Source organism: Lichenostomus cassidix, chromosome 5 (assembly GCF_008360975.1).
Source record: "Lichenostomus cassidix isolate B80296 chromosome 5, HeHo_3.0, whole genome shotgun sequence".
NCBI lineage: Eukaryota > Metazoa > Chordata > Aves > Passeriformes > Meliphagidae > Lichenostomus > Lichenostomus cassidix.
In genome coordinates, this window is record NC_139486.1 from 10,264,028 (window position 1) to 10,289,964 (window position 25,937).

Sequence of the window (25,937 nt, forward strand, 5' to 3'; positions counted from 1 at the left end):
CCTGAATGAAAGGAAGTTCCTTTTTTAAAATTTGTTTCTCTTTCTTTTACTTTGGGGTTGGGGGACACACGGGCAAGAAGGGCTGGTTTGTAGTGAAGGTTTAAGTGCTTCAAGTCAAACAACTCCCCTAAAAAAGCAGATTGCTACCTTACAATATTGGTACCATATTCTCTACCAGCAGGAAAATTACAAGGAATGCTTTCCAGTAAGGAAACACCCTCAGCTCTCAAAAATGCTGTCTGTTCTTCCAAAACCCCAAACCTCTCTCTACCCCTCCTCACCCCTTTGCTTTACGATATAGAAAGGCATGACTAATTCCTGCCCTCCATAGGCTGCAGAGCTGGAAACCACCAGTGTCCTGCTGTAGGAGCTCTGCTGCCTTTAACTCACACAAGCAAAGCAGTGAACTTCTTGTCACCTGTCCTGTGCTAACACAGGGCCCTGCTGGGACCTGCCTGCTCAGTGGAACAAGGCAAGGCAAAGCAGTTTCCCCCAAACTGCCCCATGAAGTCTTGTCTGTGCTTCTGCATTTACTGCTTAGCAGCACCCCAGAGAGTGAAGACAGAAACCATCTGACTGAAAATTCCGAGGTGCAAAATTTCCTGCCCTTCTGAGCATCCTCAATAGCAACACTGCCCACTGCTAAGCTTTGAGGGCAAGTGTTGCCTTTTCCTGTATATTTTAAAAGCGTTTTTTTCATTGTAGGACAAAGATGGCAATCTTGATGACTTGTACAGCCAAGTGCTTTTGACATGAAATGAAGAGGTGGCAGTTTATTCTGCAAGTCCTCTTTATGTTAGGGATGACACTGTCAGGAAGGGGCATACCCTTTTTGCATCTCCTGACCAAAATCTGAAAGGTAGGGGCTCAGTTACACATCAGAACCACACTTTACGTCAGTAACGTTTTACTACATATTTTATTACATCAATGGCTTGAAAAAATTTTATTTGATGTCAGCAAACATTGGAAATCATAGAAAAATGAGTTATGTAGAATTTCACAAAGGAATTTACCCCACTATAATTCCTCATACAGTAAAATAATCCAAAACCAAATATTACTTTTCAGTGGCTAAGCAATTTTATAATGCTATGAACATTCATCACAGTAAGTGTGCTGAATAATAGAAAACAGGCAAAAAAGACATTTAAAATATTACTTACAACAGCATTATTACAACATACTTTCTTTAAAATCCCAACGAGTATTTCATCACTTCAAAAGCTATACAGCATTTCCATTATATTTGCAAACTTAACCTTATACATCTTTTAAAATCTTGAAAAAACTTCTTTTAAGCAATCTATAAGCAGTTAACAAAATTGATAAAATCTACATAATGGAATACTATACACTCCAGTATAAATTTTATTTTAGGAGAATATGAATGTAAACACTCATTATTATACAACATGCATAGACTATACTGACCTTCCATCTTCTGAACTGTAACTTTCACTGCAATTGTGCTTTACTATCAACAGGAAAAGCTGCATTAATCCAGGGAGTGGCAGAAAGTATTTGCTTTAGGGGCATTGCACAAGATCACTAGATTTTTTGACTTACTGAAGACAAGCTGGAGCTAATAAAATAATTTTTCTCCTTTTTTTGTAAAACACCAGGCCACTCATCGCAGAATGGGCTGTGCACAAATTCATACCAATTTGAAAAAAAATGCATTATAAAAAAAAATCTCCTTTGATATTTTTGCATTTCATTGACTTGGGAGATTTTTGTTCACAAATCCAGTGATCAAGTTAGTGTAATGCACTGTTTGGCTCATATTTGGTGTGCAAGAATACCAACAGCATATTAGCGATTTCATAGAATAAAAACTGAAATTTAAAGTGACAATGAGCATATTTTAATACATAATGTTTCTGATGTATTTGTACAGGAAAGAAAAATGTTTGTCAGGACATTGCTTTAAGAGAGTAAGAGTTTCACTCTTATTTTAACTATTAAAAAAGTGTTCTAGTGGATATTTATGGGGACTTCCTGGTTGCGAACTTGTAAAAATATATTAAGAAACCATTATCCCCATTGGTATTAAATATATTGAGACACAACCATTGTGGTTGCACTACCAGGTATGGCTACTATGGTCTGAAGCATCTGATTGTACATTGTTGCTTTACTGTTAAGCACAACTGAGGCGTGTATTTTTTTCCCTTGGTTATAAGATTATATTACAAAAATTGATCACTGTTTCAAACCAGTTAAACACGAATATTCAAGTAACAAGGTTGTTTTAATGGATAAGTGAGAAAAGAAGTTACCTAGCACTTTACACAACTACATAAAAATTAAATAGAACAAATGAAATTTGTTTATGCATATGCAATACACTTTTATATCTTTAAGATTTCTAAAACTAAAACTTAAACTATCATTTTCTTTAACGATACCATATTTTGCACAATAACTTATACTTAGGAGAAATAATTTCCCATTTTCCACAAAATATATATAATTATGACATTCACATTGATAGTTTAAGAAACAAAATTTAAGTGAATATTCTATCTTATGCAGTTATCTTTGTGGACCCTTCTAGTCAGAATGCAACCGGTTGATGTATCTAATGCTTGACCCATTTAACAAAAGAAAAAGAGGGTCTTCACCTAAACAAGGTCAAACCATTTCAAAAGCTAAAATGATTTTATCGCATTTAAAAACATAGTTCAAGAGAATGTAAAAAACTAAACGTTTAAAATACAGTGCTATTATATTGCATGTATCAACTACAATAAGATAGCAGTCAACTGAAAAGTAATTAAACAACTTTTTTCTTCCTAATATCACAAATTATACACGTTTCCCCCTACCCCATGGGGATGAAGCCAAAACACAACTTTTCTGATCATAAGATGGACAGATTTGAGGGCAAAAACCGATGAGAAGTCCTCACAGGTACCTAAATCTCCAGCAGAAGCCTCTCCTGATGAGTTCCCCCAGCTAGGATGTGAGCTCCCACACCACTCCCACACCAGCGAGGACCTGTCTCCATGCATTGGTACCAGCAGGAGGTTTAATATTTAATACTAGAGTGTTTCTAAAGAGCAGCATTGCTTTACACCACAACTGTCAACTGGATTCACAGTGCTATTTGCCCGGTCTTTTTTCCTAATTCACACTGGCTAACACCTAGCATTCCTTCCCACAAGAGACTCCCAGCTCCAACTGGCACAGGTCTGAAGGAACATCTGAATCACCAGAGCTGCCAGTTCCCAGCAACAGCTGTACAGACACCAAGAGCAATACAGAGGATAGGGAATAGCTCCCTCCCATCACCTTGGAGGATCTCTCTGGAGCTACTAGAATGGAACTGCCCAGAAACAGCTGCCAAGTGCCTTCTGAAACAGGCCCTTTTGGGGCTCCACACTCTACCTTGCCCTAGGAAATCTCTACCTACTCTGTGCCTCTGTGTTGCCACCCAGCTTCTGATGTTGAATTCCCTTCCTCACACACAGCCCAAGGGGAAGGCCACACCTCAGTGCTACAGGAGGCCACCTCCCCTGCCTTTCCTTGGGCTGTGGCCACACTGCAGGAGGTGCCAGAGCCAGCTGTGTTGCCCAGCTGACATTAGCCTGCCCTGCTCAGGTACAGAGAGCAGAGCCACCACAGCACACAGCACAGCACAGCCCAGCAGCCAAACCTCAGCACCAAGTCCTGGGCCCAGCTCTGAGCTCCACCACTCAGCTGCAGGCCAGGCCACGAGCTAGCTCATTTCAAGTTGTGTTAAGAAAGGCTGGTGCTGTACATGACTGTGTGCCCAACTGGCTTGAATACCCTGCAGAGGAAGAGAGGCAAGAAAGGTCCTTTTTTCCACCTGCAAAGACACCTGGTGGCTTCTTCCAACATCATTAAATTAACCATTTTAAAATGCTTTGTGACTAGTGTTATTTTGCAGCTTTCCAATGGACAAGAAGTAATACTGCTGCTTCTAGCTTCTCTGGACACTGTCTGCTCGGCAGTCAGCAACCACCTTGTTCAAGGTGCAAAGTCCTCCCAGGGGACTTGCAAGAACAGTTCCAGTTCAAGCCAGCTAGATAGGCCACAGCACAGGCCATCCGAGCAGAGGGCTGGGGTTTGAAAGCTGCATGCACCAAGTATTTGGAAAAGCACCTCTTAAGATTTTAAATTGCATATTTTGGTTCAGAACATGAAAGCGATGTGTGCTTCAGAAGGGTTAAAATGGCCAATGAGAATTAACCCAGTTCTTCTCCATTACACTTCCGAGAAACCAAAAACTCTTGAAGGTTGAATTTTGTGCTCCAACCCTTGTCCAAACTTCCAGTGGGAGAAGCAGTTTGATGTCTTTGGCAAACAGCGCTCTGAAGAGGAATGAGACACTGGGACAGAAAGTGATCTATGGTAGCCAAATGCAAAAAGGCACATATTCCCCAAAAGGAGAGGCACCAGAGAAAGTTGTTTTGACTTAATCCCACAGAGGATCAGGAAAAAGAAAGTTGTGTAGCACTCACTTAACAAGTTACAATGCAAATGCTGAATGCCAGGGGTTAAATAGCATATCAAACAGTTTCAGGTTAAGTATTCCCTTTTGCACTAAATAAAAGCCATTAAAATATACAGGAATAAAATGCTCAATTAGGGAGCTTTCTATGAAGCAAGAACACACAAATACAGTGGAAAGAATTGCACAAACCAGAAGTGTAATGAGTTACATCTACAACCTTGGACTGACCAAACCTTAGAAACAAACATTGCCTATCACTTTGCATTATTCATGATTGCTTGCTAACATGTCCTGTCAGTGCAGAACAAACCTGACATGGCTGGCATGTGCACAGGCCCCTCCTTTATAGAAAGCTCACTAATCATAGTGTCATCGTAAGAATACACAGGAAGCGGAGACCACAAGGCCATGCAGCAATACATACTTATACCCTACAGACCAAGTATTATAAGAACTCCTAATGTGTAGAGTTACTGTGGGGCTGCTAAGGAGCTCCTTGTTTTGCAGGTTGGTCAAAATTTATAGACAGGTGTTACTGGTTCTAGAAGTCCCCATGCTTAAGCATGACGTTGGTGAAATGGAGAGCTGAGCTACCTGGGTGCTTTTGAAAGAAAGTGGAGGCGGTATGGAGGAATGAGGGGAGATTAAGGCAGATGTAGCACAGGACTGGAAGCGTTTGCCTTTTTTTTGGTAATAGCTGCTTGTCCACAGATATGATGCAGATGGCTGTCTGAGGTTTGCTAATACCTGATATCCTGGATAACACAGTAGTCAACACAAATTGTTCTAGGCTACAGCACCTTCTCACGAAGCAGATGCATATCTGACATCAAGAACAGAAGTAGCCTGGAGGGAAGCGGGGAGAAAAAGCAGGCATTAAGTTTAAAATGAATACACATAGGCTTTTTTGCATCTCCAAACTTCAGCTCAGGTCCATGGTACTGACAGTGACAAAACAGACAACCCTGGCACATGGGGGGAATTCCAGCAGCTTTCCCTATTCTGAGGCACACTGGGATTTGTTGTTGGGAATGTAAACACACAGGAATTAAGACTGGAACTGATGCTGCCTTTTTTTTTCCCCCCTATGTCAGTAAAACTGCCCTTTTTTTACCTCAATTTTCAGAGGCAAGGGTGTATTTGAAGCGAGTAAGAATCTCAGAGGGCTCAGAGAAGAAAAGTTCTGCATTGCCAACATATAATCCTACTGGTCACAGGAAAAGACAGTGACAACAGCAATCTTTCAAATTGGTGGCTATGTACTAATACCATTGCTGCTTTGCTCCACCTCTCAATTCTGGAAGAATGGAACAATGTCACTCACACACTCCTGTGAAGGCAAGTTTTCTGAGTTTAGTCTTGTTCATCTGTCACAGCTTTGGACTTAGTTCCCAAACATAAGCATCTTTGAATTGCATGTTATTAGGGTTTGTGAAGCAGTGAAATTCTGCTTTTTGGATGTCTGAAGGCCAATGCCCAAGTGATCCAACCCTAATCAGAGCAACAAAAATATACAGCACACTGAGAAGTCTTTACTCCATGCACGACCAAAATTTGCCTTATGCTGTTGACTGTGCTTGCATTTACAATATACAGCTTTTGCATCAAGTTGTCTTATAAATTAGACTAAAGGGAGTCCTTGATCAGACATTTTTAACACACAAACCTCTGCCAGGGTTTTTTTTTTTTTGCAAGACTCTGTTAATATTAAATTTTTGTAACTAACTTCCATACTTAAACATTCTACTCTCTCTTTGTTAACTTCAAACCTACATGGCCTTTGGAGAAGTGTCAACTCTGTGAACCTCCATCAAGGAGAGGCTGTTTCCAGAATTTCTGTCTTCACAGAAACAGCCATAAAATCAAGGAAACTTTGCCTTTAGGTAATTCCAGAGTGAAGTTTCACACACTCATCTTGTTTATAACTTTCTTCCCTTCACCTGAGTGAAACCACTTGCTCACCAAAAATGAAAAAGTGAGCTTTGGCCCAGAAGACTCTGTGCTCCCACAAAGCCAAACCTAGAAGAGCTAGGAAAACTGAGTGCAGGGAAAACACCCAAGTGAGATAAAGATGCATGGGGTTTCAGCAGCAAGAGGTATTAAAACACCCTTGTTCTGATGACATACTGTTAGAGGACTGAAAATTTGCTGTTCTCTTTCCACTTTCCTACAAGTCTGGATTTCCCAATTCCCAAAATCAGTACTGGTATTGTATATCCAGATGAGGTGAAATATGCTGAGATTGAAGATTGCCAAAATGGCTTTTGCAAAGACCATATATACATAAATACACATACACACACACACACACACACACACACACACACACACACATCTATCTGAACCGAGCTCAGATTGGGAAGTTTACGTGACTTTTAAATCAGATTTACCTCATCTTCCTCTTCAGACATTTTAGTGGAATTATCAGGGGATTTTACAGGCTTCTGGCTATTGGTTCCATTTGTCTCCTCTTTGCCGTGCTCTGCCTCCCACTCCTGTAGGACTTCATCTATGTTGAAACGACGTCGATAATTTACAAAAAAGTTTTTCACTTGCACCACAGATTTGTTTCCAATCACATCAGAGATTGCCTGAAAGTCTCGGCCGTATTTCCTGATTGCTAAAAGCAACAAAAAGAAAAACAAAAGCAATGGGTTATTTCCACAAGGACCACAAATCAGGCTTAAGTCACACCATAAAGATCCAAAGCTGAACTCTTGTCAAGGTTTCAAGCCTTTTTCAGATTAATCCAGGATAAAAAAAAGTCTGAATTGGGCAAGAGACAGTTAAGGCTAGCCCTGGAGAAGGGAAGAAAATAAAGGTGTAGTAAAAGATGGGCAGAGCCAAATGTACAAGTCCTGTGTAAATCTGCCTGTACTACTTGAAAAGTTATGCAGGCAAAGAATACAGCAGTGACTCCAGCAGAGTTTCACTTTCTGAAAGCTTGGACGAGCAGACTTTATTTGCAAACATTCACATGATACAATTTATATTGCTCAGGGAGGGGAAGGGGGAATACTGTTTCCTCCTTCAAACACATTCTTTGGGCATTAGTACATGAGAATATCAAAGTCCTTCATTAGGCACTGAAGGGAAACTCAGCTCTGAAATGCAGCAGTGTTTTGACTATCAACACCTGAAGTACAAATAAACTTGTAGTGCCATACCTTGCACAGCAAGAAGCTGCTCATCCGTGGTCCAACGTGCATTAAATTTCTGGACGACCTAGACAGCAAAATAAAAAAAATTAGGTAACTTCATTTATATTCTTTCACTTGTATCTGAGCTTATAAAAACCTCTCAAAAGTGCAACAAGGAATTAACTGTTAGTTAAAGTACACCATTAGCATTTATCTTCACAATTAACAAATGTCAGAGAATTATCTCACCTCTGGAAGTCTGTATTGTTCTATACCACCTTCAAGTTTTTCTTTGAGCGCGCTGTTTGTCTGTTTGATATTCTGAATCTGAAAAGAAAATTTTATCCCTTTTAACAAGGATTTAAAAATATCTGTGGACAAGCCTTTTTCCAGAAGCCTTGGCAGGAACCTCACAAGATCAGCCTTCCAGTTTTTCTCACCAAAAAAAGTTTGCTATATGGGAATAATGTAAAGCAGAAGCAGCTGGCAAATCAGAAGATCCTATTTAATTTATTCTCAGCTGTCTACAAGTTATTCGGAGTCAGAACTGCCCCAAGTTCCAGGCTTGTATAAAGCCCAGCATAAGAAGACCAACCCCATTTGCAGCAAGTAATGAATCAAACACTGCTAGAGAGTTCAGCTTCTCCCAGAGTGCCAAGAAAAAGGCTTCAGGCCAAAATACCAATTCTATTAAGTTTAATAAAGAGCTTGAGACAGATCTCTGCTTTAGAAACAGCAAAATGCTCAGATGTAGGCAACAAATGCATGTAGTAAACCTGTATTTACTCACAGATGTTTGAAAAACATCTGTTTTAAAAGGCAGATCCATCAGGGAAGCAAAAGGTACATAGGAAGTTTGTATGATACCTGTCTAAGAAAGACTAAGCCAAACATATTTGCCACTTCTAAAAGTACCACATGAAAAGGCAAAGGAAACCAGCTGCTGCAGATGGAAATCAGATACTGCTGAAACCAAGGTCACCTGAGGAAAGTTACAGTTAAAACAGATGGAATTCTGAACTGCAAGAAAAACTAAGTGACAACAAATGGTCCTTCAAGTCCCTGCTACGGAACTTTTCCTTGCTTCACTTCAGGTCTAAAGCAGGCTTGCCCACAGAAATAAAACATAAGAGATGTAAAGCCCAGAGCTGCATTCAGAGCACAAGGACAGCAGCTTGTCAACTAAGGCACATAGCATTGTGCATCACCACTGCCAAGCTACAAATTTCTGCCAACTTTGCAGACTGCAACATGCACTACCACCAAACCCAGCAGTTATTCCTGTACTATCCCATTCATACCTGTCGTTTGATTGAGACTAATTCCATGTCCAGTTGTCTGAGTACAGTGGTAGCAGCTGTTGCATTGGCAGAAACAGCCTCCACATCTTCTTGGGAGAGGAACATTCCTTTGGGAGGTTTCCTCTTTGCTCTGTTCTTGGCCTGTGTACTGTGCTTCTCCTTCTTCACCTGAGGGACAGTTTCAGCAGGCGGCACCTGGCAAACAGCAGTCATTTTACAAAACTAGGTATCTTTAGAGATCCCTTCCAGCTCAAACCATTCTGTGACTCTATGACTTTTAGCCACCAAAGGCTGGAGAATGACAAAGCCAGTTTGCAAAAAGGAAGACATTTTTGCTTTAAGTGGCATGTCATACAAACTGTCTTACACAAATCTCTCCTTTCCTTCAGCAGCTTTCAGTGTTTACAGAGATACTGTGGTTGCCTTCTTTGCCCACTCTCATTCTGGGAGACAGACGCCCAATTTTGCAGGAGTTAAATGTTCTGGTTATTTTCAAACCTCCAAAACCCCTCTTCTTGTTTTCATCATCAGGTCTGAATATAGCAGTTTAACTGAATACCAGAAGGAAACAAAGTGAAGTATGGAGACAGAAAGAACACAACTAAAACAGTTTACTAAGACTTGTTTTACTATCTGCCAGACAGGAGAAGGAATAAACCAAATGTATTTAAAGGCAAATGATAAAGGAGTGAGGTGACAACTTAGATCGTTACACCATTTCTTGGAAGCCAAGTTTTCTTGCATAGCACTTGTGTATCAAGTGTTCCATCAAAATGGTGCAGTTTTGCCTTAAATGAGGTCTTTTTTTGGGAAAAGGAGTATTTCACAGACCACTTACTAGTTTTATCCCTTATGTCTAAAGCAAAGACACGCAGATTAGCCAGGATACTATACTACAGATCCTTCAAGAGCACACCTGATTCTAAGACAGCAAAACCATTTCTTCCAGAAGTTATTTTCAACAATCAACTCATACCTAAGATTTATTACCCAGTGACTGGAGCCTGGCCAGACACAGGAGAAGGGTGGCAAGGAGAGAAAAAGCAGGGAGGGGAGGCTATACATCTGAATCCTCTGCTCGATCACTGCCAGCTTTAAACACATTGGCTTCACTTGGTGCTATTGTTTTCCTCCTAATTTGCAGCTACATGCAGTTTCTACACAGTTTGTGGCATTTGCTCATTAGTGAGCATTAAATGCTTGCATTTGAAACCACACCAGGCTGAGCACAAAACCCCCAAGCAAGCATGAGGCTCTGACTCCCAAAGGACTCCAGCACAGCTGCCACAGATAAAAGCTTTCACCCTCCTCATGGGCACAAAGGCCAGAGCCCCACAGCAGCAGCAATGTGGACAACTGCCTGCTCTCAACCTTTTTCTTCCTACAAAGTATTCCATGAGATATGATGCCTAAGGCAAGCCCAGAGGCAAGAGATAACTCTTGCCATTGCAGGAGGGATACCCCTGTTTCTCTTTGCAGAAGGGGCAGGGGAAACCAGTCTGGCTTAGCTATGAACAAGTGAGGTAAGCTCTGCACTCTGCTCCAGAAGGGAGCACTTTGATAACTGAGCCAGGTAAATTATTCAGCATGGACAGGCATTTCAGATCCACTCATATTTCATCTACATACAGTGCTTCCCAGGACCACGCAGCAATGTCTCACTACAGGTTCAGGCTGTCAGTTCACCAACATGTAATGCCTGCAGTGCAAACATCCCAGAAGCCTCAACATTAAAGAGAAATGAAAGCAGTTTCAAATTACTGTTTTACACAGTTCAAAAAATGCAAAGCTCTTTTGTGTTGTGGACAAGAACCAGAGCTCCAGCAGAACAGTTTCTGACAGCTCCAAATGCCTCTAGGCCCCAGAAAAATTGGAACATCTAGTCTGTCCTGGAAAATCTTCTTTCCTGGCCACACACATTTTTCTCTAGAATTAAACCAATTTTTGAAAACCAGAGAGAATTAAAATACAGGGATTTAGCAGTGCTCCTGTTTATTTAGATATTGCCATTGCTATCCAGTGCAGTTCAATCTTACAAACTCCTTAATACAAAGTTCCCTTCCTCAGATTTCACTGTGTAAAAAGAAGATCAAGCTATCTCAAGCTACGTAAAAGCAGAGGATGAAGTGGGAGGTACTTCCAGGAACAAGGAAGATACAAAGAAAGCAGGTCTAGGTCATGACCTCAGTATTGTGGAGTCACTATGAGAGGAAACCTGAACAGTTGTATTAACACTGAAAGTGAAAAAAAATAAAAAATAAGATGACTCCCCCTCCAACGATCCCCAAAAGAGGAAACACATGAGAGATTTCAGATACTCTGAGAAATCCCAGTATTACTGGGCAAGTCAGATAGCAACCAACATGTTTCAGAGTTGAAAAAACCATCTCTGCAAAGCTGGGACAGGGAAGTTCTTTACGGTAAGAGTCCTGGGGCTGCCAGCACGTCATAGCCCCTGCGGGTCTGACCACATCATTAAAACAGATCTAATGATCAAGAACTAACTTATCCCCCTTCTGGTTACCTGCTCTCTTTCTCTCAAGGCATTTCGGTAAGCCCTGAGTTCAGGTACTGTAAAATCAGAATTTCTTATTGAATTGTTACTGTTGGAAAAGACCTCCAAGATCATGGAGTCAAACCTTTGACCAAACACTACCTTGTCAACTAAACTACAGCACTAAGTGCCATGTCCAGTCGTTTCTTGAACACCTCCAAGGATGGTGACTCTGCTATCTCCCCAAGCAGCCCATTCCAATGCTCTACCACCCTTTCAGCAAAAAATTCTTCCTGATGCCCAACCCAATCCTCCCCTTGAGGACATTTCCTCCCATTCTGTCAGAGGTTGCCTGGGACAAGAGACTGATCCCCACCTTGCCACAACCTCCTTTCAGGTAGCTGTAGAGAGTGGTAAGAGAGACTCTCCCCAGAGTCTTCTCCTCTCCGAGACTAAACTCTGAACAGGCTGTGAAGGCTGTCAGCTTCATTTTGCCCTCCAGCACAATCCCTGTCCAGAAGAGCCCCCACAAGGCTGCCTGCCATGGCATACACAGCCAGACTACATATGCTCCATGAGTTTCAGATTGGTTGGAGTGCCCGTACCAGTGTGACAAGGAGGGCACAAAGCCTCCTCCCACGCTAAGATTTTCTGCAAAAATGTCTTGATAGTAACTGTCCAAACCAGACATCTCATCTCATCTGGTCTGGCCTTACAAGAGATGCAGCCAAGTTGGTGAAGAACTATCTTTTCCCCTCTTCTGCAGCAAGTTCAGAACATGTTAGCAATGGTTACGAAGGAAGAAATAATAAAGGGTGTTGAAGGGAACTCTTATACAGATGCAAGCTTTTGAAGAGCTTACAGAAAAATCTAAACTGTACATTTATTAAAATAATGTAAACAATATTATTGTCTCATTTCCCAAGACATTATAGAGATGCAGTATGCAGCTGCAACTTAGCCAAGTGAGAACCCTTCCTGTTTGGGTGTTGCTGAGATTTCTGAGGACTCAGTCTCTTAGAAGGATTAATACAAATCGTTTCACATCCACTCTGCCCCTAGGAAGACATCAAGGCTGCTGGCTCCTTCAGTGGAAGCAACAGCTAAACTTTCCTGGAAAAGTCTAGAGAGCACCCTCACATGGGTGAAGAGCAGATGGGAATGTTGTGATTTTTCAGTTATTCCCATTCAAAATTATTTGTTGGAGAAATGAATCTCACTGACAGTGACTGACAAAACTGTTGCTCTGGGACTTTGTTTTTATGACTGTGTGGGATCATGTTTTTAAATACTTCTAGTGTGTTTTCCCTACATATAACCATTAAAAAATTTAAGAAATGAAACAGAATGACAGTGGGAGAGAAATCAGGCTACAAGAAATCAGAAAAGTGAGCTAACTTCAAGGAGAGAAGGCTTTAATGAAAGTATCTTCCTGTATCACTCACACATCCAACCCACACTGCTGCTGAACAGCGAAGTGTTTTTATTTAGTAACAGGTAACCTGCAGGTTATGCACGTGAAGATGAAGTACATGCCTTCATGTCAGGCATCGCAGACTAGGTTTTCAAAACTGTTGTGTCTGTGTGGCTATTTTCATCCAGAACTCTATGCCCACTTAAAATGAAGTACTTGAAGTGAGACACAAGTACTACATTTTGAGTTGACATAACAACAGGTTAAGGCCAGTCTGCCAGACAAAATTAACTGGTCACAAAAACTTTCTCCTTTACTTTTCACCAACATAGCTGCGATCCTCGTGCTACTGAAATAAGAACTACTGCTGGGGATATCACTACCTCAGAAATGTACCTTAGAGTCTAACGTGTACATGAACACATTTTTGTTGGTCCATCTAGAACAAAAGGATGTATTTCTCCTCCACCAAGCCATCTCCACAGGGAGATGTGCTTCTGTTTTATCACCATGCAGTTAGGTTGATGTGAACCACTGAGGGTGGCTTAAGCTAGCATAGCCAAAGAGAGAATAAAAGAGTGTGGAAACAATCACACAGTACATTATCATGGGATGGTAAAGTCTTAAATTTTCCCAGATCCATCCATAACAACTTATTTATCTATATTTGTCTTGATCTAAGAATAATTCTGAAGACAATTCTTCTTTTCTTGTATGACAACTATACAAAGCACAGAAAGAAAATTAGATACTGTCAGCGTCTACATGAAGGAGCTAGTAAGTAAACATTTTCATTTGTACAGGAGTAAGAAAAAGAATTATACCTCCTTTTTGCTCTCCTTGTTTTGTTCAACTTCAATGTCAATAGGATTATTTCCATTTGCTTCCTCCATTTCATCCTCACTGGAAGACAAAAGCAAACAGTACTGTATTAGTTTGTGAGGCTCTTTTTTTCTGTAAATAGCATGCTAAAACAAATGCATGAATGCCATAGCAAGCCCAACAATTTTCCTTAGTTTTATTCTCAGAATGTGGGTTTTTTGGGGGGTTGGGTTTTTTTACTGTTGATTTTATTTGATTTTGATTTAAGTCAATAAATTCTTAATTCTGAAGACAGTACCTACATGAACACTTCCCAGCAGCATACTTAGGCAAAATAAATCTACACAGATAAAGGCAAGAGACATGAAATTAATTCCACAAGTTATCTTTCAAAGAACATGGGACACTAAGCATTTTTACTTTAGGCAAACTGAGACAGAAAGAAACACTTAAAAATACAGCAAGTAGCTAAAACACAGATTTCATACAACTCCTTAATATTTAGCAAAACAGACATGCACAAGATTAACTCCCTCAAGAACAAGGACCAAAAATGTTAGGTTTTTCTTTTTTTTCTTTTTTTTTTTTTTTCAATGACAGCCTCACATTTCATTCTCCCTGGAAAAGAAGACTATCAGTTACAGAGTAATAATAGGCATGAGATTGAGGCCATATTGAAAGTGACTTTGGCACACCTGTCCAGTCTGGCTTCAGTGGAATTTTAATCAGACATTAAATCAAATGCATTTTCACCATTTAGAATTTTTGTACTGTACACAACCAAAGCTAATTGCACCATTTGAGATGATGCCCAGAAACAGAAGAAATAAGCTGATCTAATCAAAGCGGCTTTTTTAAAATAAAATTTAAAAAAACCAACCTATTTTATGGTATCAAACTTTATAGCCTGGGCTGAGGAGCATCAGCTGGTGCAGGTATGTCACAGCTCCAGTGCAGGGCAAGGCTGTGCTCACAGGGAGCAGGGACAGCAAGCACAGCACTCACGTGGCCACCTCCTGCTGCAGCCACATCCTCAGGAGGAACAGGCTGCCATCCACCTCCACAAGAACAGTCACTTGTACAAGCCACTTCTGCTCTCCCAAGCCACCTGGCTCACCAGCTGATTCACAAGACATTTAGTTTGGGTAATGATGATTCCAGGGAATCAGCTCCAAGGCATCCCCTCCCAGAGCTGCACACACAAAGCCCCTCACATACAACTTAGAACAGCTGCTGAAAACCTGGTCCCAAATGCACTGAGTTGTATTAGTGACAATCTGAGGGGTTGGGGAATTTCCCTGCCTAGCCACAAAAGGGATATAGAGGTATCAGAGAGAGATACCTCAGACTGCCCTCTTCTCTTAACCCCATCTCCAAAACAACTTCCTTGTGTTCTCATCCAGGTTCAGATTTCAGCTTTTTCACAGCAGTCTTTGCTGTGCTGATAGCTTGCTCTTGTATTCTAGCAAGTTCCCAAGATATGAGCTAGATTAAAGCCCATCCCCTCTTTTCTGCAGTTCTAGACACTGATCACTGTAACTGAAGAACACTTTTGAAGTTCAGCCAACACCACATGGCACAATATAACCTGAAAATCCAGGCACTCTAAACTCACCCAGCATGGATTCCACACCCTGCATGGCTGCACTTACAAATCCTTTGGGGGTGTAGGGGTTTGACTGTTTTTCATAATGGAAGAATAGAAATCAAACATCAAGCTGATGGCCTGGTGCTTAGCTTGCTGCAGACGTAAATCAAGTTAAGCATTTTCAATCCAGCTGCCTTCCTCAAAGGTTACAATATTACAGCACACAGCAGCCCATAGAGTTCTTTCCCATTCACCAGATGGTGCGAGGTGCTGCTTTTCCGAGCAAGCAGGCATAGGTACTGAAAGGTGTATTTCTAAATTGTAGTAATTTCATTTATGAGCACAGAACAAAAATAGAGAGGTAGTAGTAAAAGACCCTAAACTACACAGTACAAGACAAACACATACTCCATATAAAACATTTCCTCCCCACCTCCCCCATAAATTAGTAGAAAAACTGAAAAACTAAACAAACAAAAAAACACCAACAACCAGGTTGGGGAGCAGAAAAATAGATAACCTTTGCAGAGAAGAGAAAAGAACAGAATAGGAAAAGAGACTCAGGTCAGAGAAAGCCAACTAAATACTGGACAAATTGGCTGGCAGTATTCTCCCTGGCCCTGCCTGCTAAGCAAGTATTGCTGACCTAATGGAGAGATGGGAGAGGTTGAGTGAGTCATTGGTGTAGCAGAGCTCAACCCTAGAAACACATTTCTTCCCCCTTCCCAAACAGGGCTTGCTCATATGTACTGGAGCCACCAAACAGCCAGCTGGGAAATGCAACAGCTCCTTTGAGGGGAAATGCTTTTGTAGAATTTACCCTATTATGTTAAAAGTCTTCCAAAGGCAGGCACACCTGAAGTTTGGTCTGCAAAGACATTAACTGCATTTTAGAAAAGGTTGAGAAGGCACCCACATCAAGCAGATGGAGTTGCTGCTGTTCAGAGGGGTTGTTTTTCATACAGTCACCTGAAACCTCTGCATTTCTGAGGCTCTTTCAGTTCCAGAACTAGGTGAAGTCACCAAGTGGCAGTAATTGTACAGATACTTACAGAAATATGCACAAGGCCACTGGCTGACTTACCTTCAAGGGCTTGCATGGGTATCCAGGAGGGTGAGTTTGCAGTAAAAGCATGAGTCAAACTCATCTGCTAAAGCTCAGTAACTAATGATCTCCCAAACACCATCAGCCTCACCCAAACCCCAAAGCATCCAGCACTCCCTGGAACAGCTCTGCCAGAGAGCTCATCCTAAGCTCCTCTGTGCTCCCCTCTTCTCAGTCACTCCAAAACAGAGCCTTCAACTTTCTCAGGGAACAGAGCTTGGCCAGGCAGACATACACTGGTCACAGTTTTCTAAGAGGGAGGAGAGGAAGGCAGAGAGGGGTCCTGCACTGCAGCCTGTTTCCTGTATGAGGTACACACTCTCACTCTACTGAACATCACATGGAGGAAATAATGGCAGACTCCATTTCTTTCATTAATTCATTTTACTGTACTGCTTATCAGCCTTTTTGGCTCTGCTGACAACAGTGCCAATCAGATTGTAAATAGCTTTAATTTCAATTTCCTGACCCTCAAGCAGTATAAGAGAAAAAGTTCTAAAATGGCTGGACTGCTGTAACCAGTGCACTAGAAGGCAAGCAGGAATTGCAGTGTCAAAAAAGGGAGCACACCTCACTGCCAACTGCCTTTTGGCTTTAAGCAAAGCAAAACATGCATAGCAGGGAAGAGGGGTGGGGAAAGGTGTGGTACCAGGAAATGTTTTGGGGAAAATCCTACATCTAGTTTCTTACAAGCTAAGAGGAATTTCTGGGATAGACTAATGAAATCAGTGTGCAGCAATACACACCCTTTCTGCTTGCAAACGTACCTTTCCTCACGTTCCCTTTTTTGTTTACGAGCATGACGGTCCATCACACTAGTTTTAGTCCTTGTCTTCTTCCAGGAGTAGTAAAATTTCACCAGGCTGGCTATTGATTTGTCAGGAAGCTGTAAATTAAACATGTATCCTTTTATATGTTTATATGTAAAGTATCCCCAGAAGTTTACATACAATTTGATCTGTTTTTTCCAAGGAACAGCCAACCTTTTTACTTTGGATTCTCTCAAAGCCTCAAGCAAGGCAGTTCTGCAGCCCTTCCAAAAATGTTCTATGAGGGAGTATTTCGGGTCAGTGCCTACAATTCAGGACATCAAGATCTCTAAAGAGCATCTCAGCAAGCTTCCATTCACCAGTCAAACAGCTGGTTCCCTCCAGAATAGAGGAACACAGCAAGAGTAAATATGAAATGAGGCCTTGAATCTGAGATAATAGTTTTAAAGCCAACATAGACTTAAAAGCCAACACACACACATGTAAACAATTGCAGAAACTGCTGAATTGCAGACAACATCCCAAGCATATCTTTGATGTTTGATTTAATAGGTTTATTCACACCATTCACATGATGAAGTCTATTCAAAGGTCTCAACAAAGGATGTTTTCAAAAGGTGAAACATTACTGTATGGTGAACTAAGAGTACAGGAAAACACAATTTTTTTTTTTTTGGTCCTCTTACACTAATGCCTTTATCCTGTAGCTATGAATGAAAAGTCTGCCTCCAAAAAGCATAAAACAACATTAGGAGTAATTCTCTAAGTTTGAGATACTCTACATGGATGCTCTCACACAGGACTTTTAAAAGGTAAAAGTGTCCAGCCTTTTCTGATGAATTAAAACATATTTTAGGTAAATGTCTGATTCAGCTTGGAGGGCAGAACAAGTGGGGAAGAAAACAAAACTCTGAGCAAGAACTGCAGTTCAAGCCTTCACTTGAGACAAGCCTGGTTCTCAAACTGCAAACTGACTTTAGGCTCTAATACCAGATCACACCAGAACTCCCACCCTGGCCCACAGCTGCACACAGGCAGAAATCCATCAGCGCTGGCAAAGCACAGGTGCTAAGTCAATGTTGTGTTGCCAAAAGCCATGCAACAGGCTGGTGTTCTGAAATTAAAAAGAGTTCCAGAGAACAAACTCAGGGACAAGGCTGTTCATGACAAATATCCACTTGGCTACAAACCCGTGCTAAGAGTGCCAAAGTATCAGAACCAGCTCCGCTAAATAATGTAACTCTCCTTTCATTTTCTGGCTTTGGAGATTTCTCCCCTCAGTTCCAATCTGCACGGGTGCTAATGGGGCAGCATCTATAAACTAACAGCTAACATGCTCCTGAGCCATTGATTCCTGTCCCCTGCTAAACACAAAGCTTCCTGCCATTTAATTCCTTTCATGCAGGATGGCTTTCCTGGGAGCAACAGTAAAAAAATATCTTTACCTAGGGAACAGTGCATGAGCTTGGCATCCCTGTATTGGAATGCACTTCACTCAGGGACAGAGCCGTGCTTCTGCACATAAACCAAACTGAGAATTTCTTGCTTTGGCATTTAACCAACCAACAGGAGGGGCATTATGTTCTCTTTTTTCCCCAGGACATGCCCCTGCCCTATTTTCCCCCCCTATGTAAGAACAGATGAATAAAGAAGCTTCACCCTTCAAGAGTTCCATCACCTGACCCAAGGGAGTGGGAGACCCTAGGACTCCAAGAACATTTGGAAATGAACATCAATGAAGGACAAGGAACATCAAGGAGGACATGAGGAAAACAAGCCTTTCTGCCAACCGTTTTGAAAAGAGACCTTCATCTTTGGAAGGCAAGTCACCTATCGCTTTTCAGTGGGATCAGCAACACAGACCTGTGTCACATGTGCTTTCAAGAGGCTGAACAGACTGCAACAGCCTAGGCTCACTTCAGAGGGTCACAGCCAGTGGAACTGGGTCCTGCTGGAACACTCAAGAGACTACTTTACTGAAGGAGAAAAAAGAACAAAGTATACTTCCCACCCAGGTGATGGACCACTTGAAGATACTCTCAAGATACAATTAATAAAATTTTTTTTATATCCCATCCTCTCCCTCTTTCAAAAGAAAATTGCACACTCCCTAGCACTTCCACTTCAGGCAGAAACCCACCCTCAAAGTTTTCAATCATATGTTTAAAGCAGTATCATTACCAACCAAAAGCAAAAGACCAAATGCTTGCCATGATGCATAAACCTCCATCACAGCATCCACTGACAGTCCCAAATCACATTAGGCACAGACTTCATCGTTAAATGAAATCAATTCCTAAAAATCAGGCTGTAAAAAAGGAAATCAAGTTTGCACAGAGATGATCTTTACTGCATATGTGTGGGCATGTGTGTACAGACCATGCCTGAACTCCAGCTGAGACAAACACTACCACAGCACACAGGGGACTTAAAACTGTAATTTCCAACCAAAAAAACAATCGCACAGTCAAGTTTATCCTGAACCAGTAAAGCATTTCAGGAAAACACTGGTACAGAGACTCTGGGAATAATATTGTTTCTTTCTATTCCTGGTAGCATTTTTCCTCTAACATCCCCTTTGGCCTGCTTTCTCCCACAAGCATTAGACACACATTCAGCACAAACAGCATGGAAGAGGATGGTCTGTTCTGCTTTTCCACTCCTGCGACACCACTTACCATCTGCTGGATCCTGTGAAAGGTTTTCCCATGGAAACTGAAGGCCTGTTCAAACAAGACCTTGTCTTCCACTGTCCACTCATCTGGGAATGGAGTAAAGTTTGGCAGATCTGCCAAAGACTTCTCAATGTTGTGCTTGTGCCAAAACAGCATCCCGAGAGCCTAGAAATAATACAGACACCAAGGGGACAATTGTAATCAAAAGAAACACTATTGGAAAATGGAAAGAGAGAACTAAAACATTTTTCTCAGGCAACACATTAGACGTAATTTTAACGCTCAGCTACATCAGACGCTTTTCTGAGTGCAAGAAACCTGAAATCTGACTCCCAGCTGGGCTGTGAAGACCAGCCTGAAGTTTATCAAAACCACACAGGTAGTCATGTAATAAAAGATTAGCAACAGAAAGGTGGGAGAAAAAAATTAAGAAATTACTCCAGCTTTACGGATCATGGTATGCACAGATAAGCTAAGCAAAAACTTGGGAAGTCTACCTAAAAAGGACTGGACAAAAGGCAGCTTCTTTCCAGTGCTGAACTCTATCTCCTGGCAATTAGAAGGATGGTTTAGTTGACTGGGAATTTTTATAGTTGTTTAGGGGGCTCTTTCTGAGGGGGAAGGGGAAAAGGGGAAGAGAATGAAAGAAGAACTGGAAGAAGGAAAGGCAGAGAACATGCACAACCTTCACTTGCTGCTAAAAAGTCCCTGGCCCAAAGGAGGAATAAATATCACTCATTCTGGGGGCTGCTCTTTTGCTCCCTTGAGAGAGGCTTAATTTTGCTGTTGCAGTCTCTGGTTCTCAGTTCCAAAGACAAAGTGCATGTGACTGCACTTCACCACCTGCAAATTTTCCTCCTGCTGTCTCCAAAGACACTCGTGTGCAGCCCCCTCTCCCAGGGGTCCACAGCCCCTGTGTGTTATGACACATCACTACCTCCGGCATGCCAGCAACCACTGCAAGTCATTTTGGGAAGGTCTGACTCTGCAGAGCTAAAAACCAGCCTTTCACAATTGCTGTAAAGAAAAACAATCCCTAACATGCTGAGTTAAACGTAAGAGTAACCTGCTCCTCATATGCAAATGCAGCACAGGTTTCGCAGCCATAGTTACCCTCATCTAGCAGTTTCGCCCTGACCACCCAGCATTACAAAATATCTCCAAACGGGGTTTCCCCATTATGCTTTGCTATGCAAAAAATCAGTTCCTTTATGGGATCTCATGCCCCTGAGATTCTGCAGAGAGCATGCATATAAATGGTAGTGTTATCCAAGATCTTGCCCAGAACCCTAATGGCCCCTCAGTGCTGCCAGGACATCCTCTCCTCCCTTTTGCCACCATGCAGAACAAGAAGCAGTCTTGGATGCAGCAGAGATGTCACAGGAGCCACACAGCCATTCTGGCAAGGATAGGGTCAAAGAAATTATTTTGCACTCATGAAGGACTGAGTTTTTGCTCCCCAACATCACCCTTCAGCTTCAGACATGAGCTCTGCCTGATATCCATGTGAGGAAGCAAAGGAAAAACAAGGAACGAGACATTTTGGGAGGGCAGGGTAGCATTAAATAGCACTGAGGTGTTAGTGAGGACTGAGGGGAGAGCAGCTTACATAAAGCAAGAGGTAAGCAAAAAGGTTTTCCTTACAGGCTTGTTTAATAGGAGGTCAGTACTCCTCTTCCATCCCATGCTGCCTTGGAAGAACTCTGCACTCATACAGAGGTGAACACAGGGCTTGCCCAGACCCCTTGGCCCCAGGATGTCTGACAAAGGCTGGAAGGAAAGCCCAGCTCACAGCCAGACTAACTGTGGTGCTTCCAAAAGCCTGTGACTCCTACAGTTCAGCACAACCACCCACAGCTGTTTGCACCACCAGCCAAAGCACCTGCCCTGCCAGAGCTCACTGGCCTGCAGGACCTGCCCTTTGCCTGCCCTGGAGCTAGCCAGGCAGGAGGGACTCCCACCAGCACAGCCCCGAGCCTCCAGCCATCTTCCAACAGCAGCAGAGCCAACAACAGGGCATTCAGCCACGGGCAAGGGGAGGGAAAGGACAGGGAAGGGAGCTGGGCTGGCATGGATTGGCCAGCTGGACAGGAACACCGCTGGGCAGAGGAGTACCGGCCAGCACGTGCCCCAGCACTCTGCCAGCAGCTCCAACTCCCTGCAGCAGGCTGGCATGTCTTAGTCTGCAAAGGGAGGTTTTGGGCAGTGGGCACAGGTGCAAAAAAGGCAATCTCAGTGTAATGACTGTTAGCCAAGCCACCTGAACAGAGGAGCAATATGACCAGCTGTCGGGAATGCTCGCATGGGAAAGGGCTGCCTTGGCCAGCAAAGCCAAGAGACAGTGGCCAATTGCTAAAGTGAGCTTTTACTGGCTTCCAGGGAGTCTGTATCAGCTTGCCCAGTTATCCAGCCAACAGTGACTCTGATGATACCTGCTGAAGACAGAGCTTCCCTTGGTGACACAACAAATCATCCTGATTTGAAAACCTTGACACTTGTCCCGTAATACAAAATGAATGCATGCCTTCCAGAGCAATACAAGATAGATCCTCTCCAGTTATTTCCTCAAAATGCCTAGTGCAGCTCTCTAGGAAATCCCAAAGGACCTGGGAAACATGTTTAACTCCTGAGCATTATGTGAGAGTGCTACAGAAGGAATGAGAAAATTTTTAGGCGTAGGGACACTTTTACAAGCTACTCAGCCACTTTACACTCTGATGTGGCAAGTCATGCAACTTCTGTACACAGAGGGGGAGAGAAAAATGGAGAAAGACTTCAAGGAATGAGTGGGAGGTCTGTATTTTCAACATTAAAATGAATGCAAAGCTCTGTTAGCTAAATTTAAGTTTTTCAAACCACAAGAATTCAGTGGGTTTTTCTAAAAATCACAAGCTTAATTTTGATCAGTCTTCTGTATCAGTCTATACTTTCCAAACAACACTTCTCCACTAAAATAATGAAACCCTTTTCTACTATTCCAAGACCATCTCTCTTGGCAAATGTTACCCACAATATCCAATACTAGGGTATACCAATATCAGCTGAAGAAAGTTCTCATCTTTACTTTCATTTTAAGTTCACAGCCTTTTGATGCCTTCACATTTCTTTTATAGCTGTTTTCCGCTCTTAGAAACTACAATTATGAAGTCGGCTCATTCTTGGTTTTGCTGGAAATTTTACTGACTATCTCAATTTCAGTGTTCTTGTTCAGCAAGAAGTCTTTTTGAGCATGAGTATCAACCACGAAAAGTCTGACTCAAAGATGACAGCAGAATCATTTCAATAGAAGCCCTTACCCATCCAAATCATTCATTTCTATGCTCACAGCCTCTGCCTGAACAATTTCATAAACTTTCAAGTTTTTGTAGAATCCCTTTGTAGAGACAGTTTGTGATTTGCCAATACAGTAAGTCATGAGATCCCCACCTTCCCTTTCCAGGCAAGTATTAGTAAATGAGGAAACTCCACAGAATTCAGAAAAGTTTCCCAGGCACAGATCTAATCATCTCCTCAGCAAGTTTTGAAATCAATGTCAGTTAAGACAGGAAAGATTAGTACACAATCCTAGACCACAGGGAATAAATGAGAGATCTGTTCCTCAGATCAGGATTTCCATCCCTAGGTTACAGGTACTGGCTAAGGTCAGTGGCAGCTGGCAAAGTCATCCATTGTTACTGCACTGACAGCCCCGGTGCTCATCTGTGAAATGCAAAATGATTTGCAGCACAGTTTTCAGGTAAATAACTGTGGGTATCGGTTTGCCTCAGAAAAGCATATGATGGTTCAATAGCTCATTAATAACTGCCAAGACATCCATGAAGCAGAGATGGAGCAGTCAGCTGGAAACTGCAATGCAATCAGGCAGCTGTCCAAAGATAAGCCAATCTTTTTAACGTTGTTTAGGGGTTCTGAAAGTGCTCAAGAAGCAGTCACCAGAGGAAGCATAATACTCATGGCCAGACTCCATTAGAAATTATAATGGTTTTGTTTTTCTTCTTTTTACTCTTGATGTAAAACTAGGGGTAAACTCCATATCCACTGAGCACAAGCTACTACTAGGAACAGTCAGTTTTGGGACAAGTGGTACAGGAGAAAACATAGAAGGTACAGAAAGAAACAAGCAGTTCTAGGCAGTCACTTGAAGTCATGTTTGAGTACATGCTGAAACATATTTTAAAATAAAGTATTCAGAGGGTTGTTACCTGCTCCATATTGTATCCATGCTTCTCTTTAGCAATGGCAATATATTCATCCACTGAAAAACAAAGAGAAGGTGTGAGTGCATTTTATATAATGATCTAATCTCATCTTCCCTTCCCAGTCTAAAGCCCAAATCTGCAGCTCTGACTTCAGCTCTCCATAAAGAACTCTCATGAACAGCTGCTGTTTCCAGTGATTCAGGAAAGGAAGGAAACAAAAGCAAAACAAGTCACCAGAACTTGAAAAATCCATATTTTCCTTAACAAGCCTAAATGATGCATGATATCCAATCCAGTTCCAGTACTTCTGAAAAAACAGCCTATGATATTTCAGAATTTGCTCATCAAAACTGTAGATATGACTGTGTCAGCTGCTTTTTGGGGTATGTGTTCATTTTGTTGTGGGGTTTTTATTGGTTGGTTGGGGGTGATTTTTTTAATACCCCAAAGTAGTTGTTTTCTTAAGGGAAAGCATCCCCAAACATAACCCATACCTTCCAATACCACCAGAATCCTTGTGCTGCATGACCATTGCAAATACCTTGGTAAATTTTTCAATTTTTATGTCTCAGCAGTTTTTATCTTGGTCCAAGCCCCACACTCTTGTATTATTATGCCCCATGAGCTTTTAACCTCTACAATGTGAACATGCTCTGAGGAGCTGCATTTTGTAGAGATGGGACTAAACCCAAATGTCTTTCACTCAGCATGACTGAGCTCACATTATGACCAACAGCATCCATTTGAGAGGACTAGATCAAAGTACCAGTGGTAGTGTTCTGAAGTCTGCACCCTTGTGCCTGGTCATTGTTAATCACATCATAATTCTAATAACACCCTTGAAAACAAAGTAATCTTAAATTAATCTAAAAGGTGAGACTCCTGCTTCACCTAGTGGAGTGGAAGATGCTGTAAGCACTGGCTGTCTGTATGATCCCCAAGAACATGCTAGTAGCCTGACCTAAAACCAATACACACAGCCAAAGGTCTCATCCTTCTACAAAATTTCGATTTCACAACGAGTCACATAGCAAGGAACTTAAAACCATTCCCCCTTCTTTTTCTACAGATACCCAGGGAGGGATGAAAGCCAATTCCCGTGCTGAGCACCAGACTCCTGGAGAGCATGCGCAGCACCTCCGGAAGGAAATGGTTCTGGTGCACTCTGCAGCCCAGGAAGCCACATTTCCCACACTTTGGGCCTCACGATTAACTTCAGCTCTCAAATGTGCTTCTCCCTTATTTTCTGCCTTTATAAACACTTTTATGGAATAGCATGGCATTCTTTAAAGCTTTTCCTTCAAGCTGGGGCAGTCCTCAATTACTCCTTCAGCTTAGCAAACTAAGCTATAAACTCAAAAGGCACTGGGAAAACAGAAAGGATAAATAAGAAAACACACAGCAGGAGAGCAGCAGCCTCTTATTTCCAATTTGCCATTAATAATAAGCATTTAGATCTAGGTACTTAAAGTGGACATCCCATCTTTAGACTAGCCAATATGACATGTGATGACAATGGCAGACCTTCATTTGGAAAGGAAAAGTACAAAAATTTTGTGTTAATTTTCACAAAAAGGTGTTGGAAAAGAGGGCCTTGTTAAGTGCCATGCAGAAGCCAGGAGAATATTAATACAGCCACACATTGTGGCAGGAGAAGAGCATGCTGTAAACACAGGCACAGTTCCACATTAGCAAGGACATTCCATGAGGTTCTTGTCCTTCCAAGCTCCCACCTGCACACAACAGCAACTCCCAACAGGCTGACAAACCCATTCATTGCTCCATGTTCTAGATCCATTCAGTAATAGTTTTATTAGCCCATTGGAAAAAGGATTAGCCACAGCCATTCATCTGCCCTGCTGCAGCACAAACACATGTGTCTCTCCAAGTCAACAAATTGTTGCTAAGAACCATGCTGAACTGGGATGAAAACCATCCCTTCTTGC

General features: G+C 42.0%; 1 protein-coding gene across 1 annotated transcript in view; it reads right to left on the minus strand.

Moving 5' to 3' along the window:
* Positions 1–900: 900 nt before the first annotated feature.
* Positions 901–25,937, minus strand: part of RCOR1 (REST corepressor 1) — an 82,228-nt gene continuing 57,191 nt past the window's right edge. The window contains exons 4-12 of the mRNA XM_085061325.1: positions 23,995–24,047; positions 19,796–19,957; positions 17,115–17,233; positions 13,657–13,735; positions 8,925–9,119; positions 7,873–7,950; positions 7,651–7,708; positions 6,874–7,103; positions 901–5,329 (exon numbers count right to left, since the gene is read on the minus strand). Coding sequence (XP_084917451.1) covers positions 5,288–5,329; positions 6,874–7,103; positions 7,651–7,708; positions 7,873–7,950; positions 8,925–9,119; positions 13,657–13,735; positions 17,115–17,233; positions 19,796–19,957; positions 23,995–24,047 — 1,016 coding nt within the window. The 3' untranslated portion in view covers positions 901–5,287. The remainder of the gene's footprint in view (positions 5,330–6,873; positions 7,104–7,650; positions 7,709–7,872; positions 7,951–8,924; positions 9,120–13,656; positions 13,736–17,114; positions 17,234–19,795; positions 19,958–23,994; positions 24,048–25,937) is intronic.